General features: G+C 46.6%; 1 protein-coding gene across 1 annotated transcript in view; it reads right to left on the bottom strand.

Annotated features, from left to right (window-relative positions):
• Positions 1-2080: 2080 nt before the first annotated feature.
• The window catches only part of SLC25A33 (solute carrier family 25 member 33), a 36647-nt gene continuing 34867 nt past the window's right edge, over positions 2081-3860 (bottom strand). The window contains exon 7 of the mRNA XM_066374981.1: positions 2081-3778. Coding sequence (XP_066231078.1) covers positions 3576-3778 — 203 coding nt within the window. The 3' untranslated portion in view covers positions 2081-3575. The remainder of the gene's footprint in view (positions 3779-3860) is intronic.

Genomic DNA, 3860 nt, shown 5'->3' with positions numbered 1-3860 from the left:
CGCGGGCCCGCCCCTTGACTCGGCGCGCTCCCGCCATGCAACCAATCGGGGAATGGGGCGAGCCTGGTGGGCGGGGCGCCGGGAAAGACGCGGCGGCGGCCTGGCAGCGCCCTCTTGCGGCCGGAGGTGGGAGGCGGCAGGCGGCGCAGTCCGGCCTCGAGAACTGCGCTCCCGCGCTCTGCACGCCCGTCCCCGCAAAGTAGGCCAACCTTAGCAACTAGTCCTTGCTCCTGCTGGTCTTGTTTTCCCAACGCTTAGCCAAACAGGGCCTATGTGCGCAATGCTGGTTTGCTGTAAAGTGCAGCTCTTTAAGCCACTCCAATGGTCAAAAATAATTTACATGTTAGGGAGGAGGTTGAAGAAATCATTGGACAAGCCATACATCTGAACACAATGTAACTATTAGAATGTCAGAGCTATAGGTATTGGTATGATACACTGTTCAGAAAAAGCAACATGCACATTAACTTTAATAGTATCAGAAGTTTCAATAAATCTCTATATGTATGCTTGCTTGTAGAAGTAGCAGATGGTTAAATGAAGTACAAGTTACTTCCAGGAGGTGGGATTAGTGGGGAAGATTCATTTTATGTGTTTTAGTATTATGGATTTTGGCTAAATTGCTTTTATAACTAAAAAGAAGTAGGAAATGCTTGTATTTGGTTACACAATGTTTGTTCCCACAATTTTCCCAGTGTTTTGGGGGTCACCATTAGAGTTCTCACTGTTGTGGACAGTGAGAGGTTCTTTGACTAGTTTCCTGTGGCCAGTTCATCTGCCCCTCACCTAGCTGTGTGCATTAACAAAGAGCTGCCTGGGGAGAGGGGAGAGAGCCCACAGGAAACCTGGGGGTGACTGAGTCCAAGTCCAAGCTGGAAGCTCCTCATTCTCAGAGGTGGGTGTGGATGCCAAGGCCTTTGATCTGCAGTCCTGCTGCTTTCCCCCGCCTGGTGCACACAGAGGGATGACAGGCCACATTGTGTTTAAGTCCTTAGGGGAAGGTTCAGCATCTGCATAGTAACCCATTCACAGGAAGGAGTCTACCCTGGGCATCACCGGTTCCAGCACAGCTCCTTGGGGATATTCCCTGTGGATGCACAATCACTAAGTGAACTAAATGGAATGGTTTGCTGGAACTAGGCTTCAGAGTCAGATCATTCCATGGTTCAGGTGCCCCTACTACCTTTCCTTCATCTACTGGACAGGCAGTACAGACCTACCACTGGCCAGCTCTACCTGCCGTCTCCGAGACCCCAAGTCGTGTAAACCTCTGAGCCTCTTATTTGTAAAATGTAGATGATGATAATAACACCTGCCTCCCAAGGTGGTCAGAATCAAAAGAGAAAATATACACCACCTTGACCAGTGCTTGGCACACACTGGGTGAGCAATGAGGGTTTTAAAAGTCTTTTTTATATACAATATTCCTTAAAAGTAATAAAATCCCAATGACTGAGCTTGTGGAGAAGAGAGAAATAAAGCTTGGCATTTCTCCATTAACAGCTCACACAGTGCCACTTACCATTTAAAAATCCTAACAAGCCCCTTGACAGAGGAAGCATCGCTTTTCCTGCCTGTTCCTGTCCTACTTTTGGGGCCCATGTCTCTTGCATTAGTCAGGAGAAGCAAGCAGAGAACTAACTCGTACTAGGTCAACATCAAATTTATTAATTCAAGAACGTATAAGTAAAAATTTTGAAATAATTCTCTTACCCAATTACTGAATATTAAGCAACCTAATTTTTATTTTTTAATTTTTTATTTTTTTCTGAAGCTGGAAACGGGGAGAGACAGACTCCTGCATGCGCCCGACCGGGATCCACCCGGCATGCCCACCAGGGGCGACGCTCTGCCCCTCTGGGGCATCACTCTGCCGCGACCAGAGCCACTCTAGCGCCTGGGGCAGAGGCCAAGGAGCCATCCTCAGCGCCCTGGCCATCTTTGCTCCAATGGAGCCTTGGCTGCGGGAGGGGAAGAGAGGGGGGGGGTGGAGAAGCAAATGGACGCTTCTCCTATGTGCCCTGGCCGGGAATCGAACTCGGGTCCCCTGCACACCAGGCTGACGCTCTACCGCTGAGCCAACCGGCCAGGGCCTAAGCAACCTAATTTTTAATCTTCATATTAGATATAATGTTGAGGAAAAATTCAGGCTTTCATATGAATATGAAAACAGAAAGATGGTGCTAAGTGCCACTATCAGAAGTCATTAAAATGAGGTTCTGGGATAGCAATCTCGTTACAATCAGGCATTTGTATGCACTAAAGCGTGGCTGAAGTAATTTATTTTGACTTCTACATAGTTGTTGACAGTTGAAGCACCATTATACTAGAAAGCTCAACACCACCAACCAACCTCCTTTAGGACAAAAGGGGAACAAAATTAAACTGAATTTAAATACAATTAGAAAATATCCTCCTCTCACCAGAGCATCTGCAACTGAATCGGAACCACCAGGCACTGGTTAGCACAACCTTGGCTTTCTAAATATTCACACAGAAAGAACTCAAGGCAAGTATGTGCAAAGTCCCGGGAGAGAGCATGAACAGAAGACCACGCACCTTACCAGCCTTCTGTCTCAGCTCTTTGTCTCGTTAAATTTCCTTTTAAGATGGGAGGGTGGGTTTATAAGTCTAGTTATTTCTCATTTCTAGGATTAACACAAATTTTTTGAACTAGAGTTATTTCAATAAGCACCACCACTGGTGGTCAGAATAAAAATAGCTCTCCCAGAAGCCGGCTCTAAACCTGTCACTGTCCTCTTCCCCGGCAGGCAGCGCAGGCCCTGGAGTAGGACTGCTGCCCGCACAGGGAGCCCACCACATTCACGGCCGGCGGGGGGCGGGGGAGCTGCGTGCTAACATACCTGCAAAGCACCTGTGCTTGACAAGACTTAACTTCCGTAAACACACCTAGGAGAGAGGCTACTGGTTAACAGTTCTTTAAAGACGCTGGCCTTTGATGCAACCTGGGGATACAGGACAACGTCAGGAAAATGTCTCCAGTTTAAAATATTTATGTCAGAAAGTTGCACTTTTTTTTTTTAAACTCAGCAGCCTGAAAGCTCCAATTATGAATCTGTATAAGACTTGGAAATGTACAAAGAAACACAGCTGGGAAGTCTGTCCCGGTCTGCCCAATGCCGCCAAGACGTGACACTTCCTGCCTGTCCCGTGAAAGAGCTGGTCTTCCTATTAGGAAACAACTGCACTGTGACGTTAGAGTTTTCTCTGTTTCCAGTATTACGTTTCATTAATCCTTTGGTTTACAGTATAGTGAACACGAAAGAGGACACAAACCAATTTATCCTTAAATTAAATAGCATGATTTAATTTAGTTGCTGCTCAATCCTGAATCCTCTTAAATTAAAAAAAAAGTTATAATTAACTATTAACGTTAATGAATTTAAACCTTCCAGAAAACATGAATCCAAAAGGAAATGTCCAACAGGTGACACGAGCCACATATTTTATGGCCTTTTCTGTTTCGGTCTCGAACATTCTAAACATCAATGGAAAAAAAAATTCTCTATTGAGTTTTTCAGTTTTATTCTTCTAGAGCACAGTTTTCTGGCCTGCTACTGAGGACGGTCTTCCAGCAGGTACACAATGAGCTCGTAGGTGGACAGCACGATGGCGGTATTGGGGATCTGTCGGACGAGCTGCGCGAAGAGTCCCCTGTAAAAGGCCAGGTAGCCCTCCTCCCGGAAGATCAGCCGTGCGGTCTGGATGAAAGACTTGTACTTGGTGCCCTCCTCCCGGAGCCGCGTCCTTATGACTTCTGCAGAGAGAAACGCATGCTTTATGTGACAAACAAAGTGCATTTCCAGGCCACATGAGGAGAGAATTCGGAGCACACAGCT

Source organism: Saccopteryx leptura, chromosome 3, assembly GCF_036850995.1.
Source record: "Saccopteryx leptura isolate mSacLep1 chromosome 3, mSacLep1_pri_phased_curated, whole genome shotgun sequence".
Classification (NCBI taxonomy): domain Eukaryota; kingdom Metazoa; phylum Chordata; class Mammalia; order Chiroptera; family Emballonuridae; genus Saccopteryx; species Saccopteryx leptura.
This window is presented reverse-complemented; position numbering and strand designations above follow the sequence as displayed.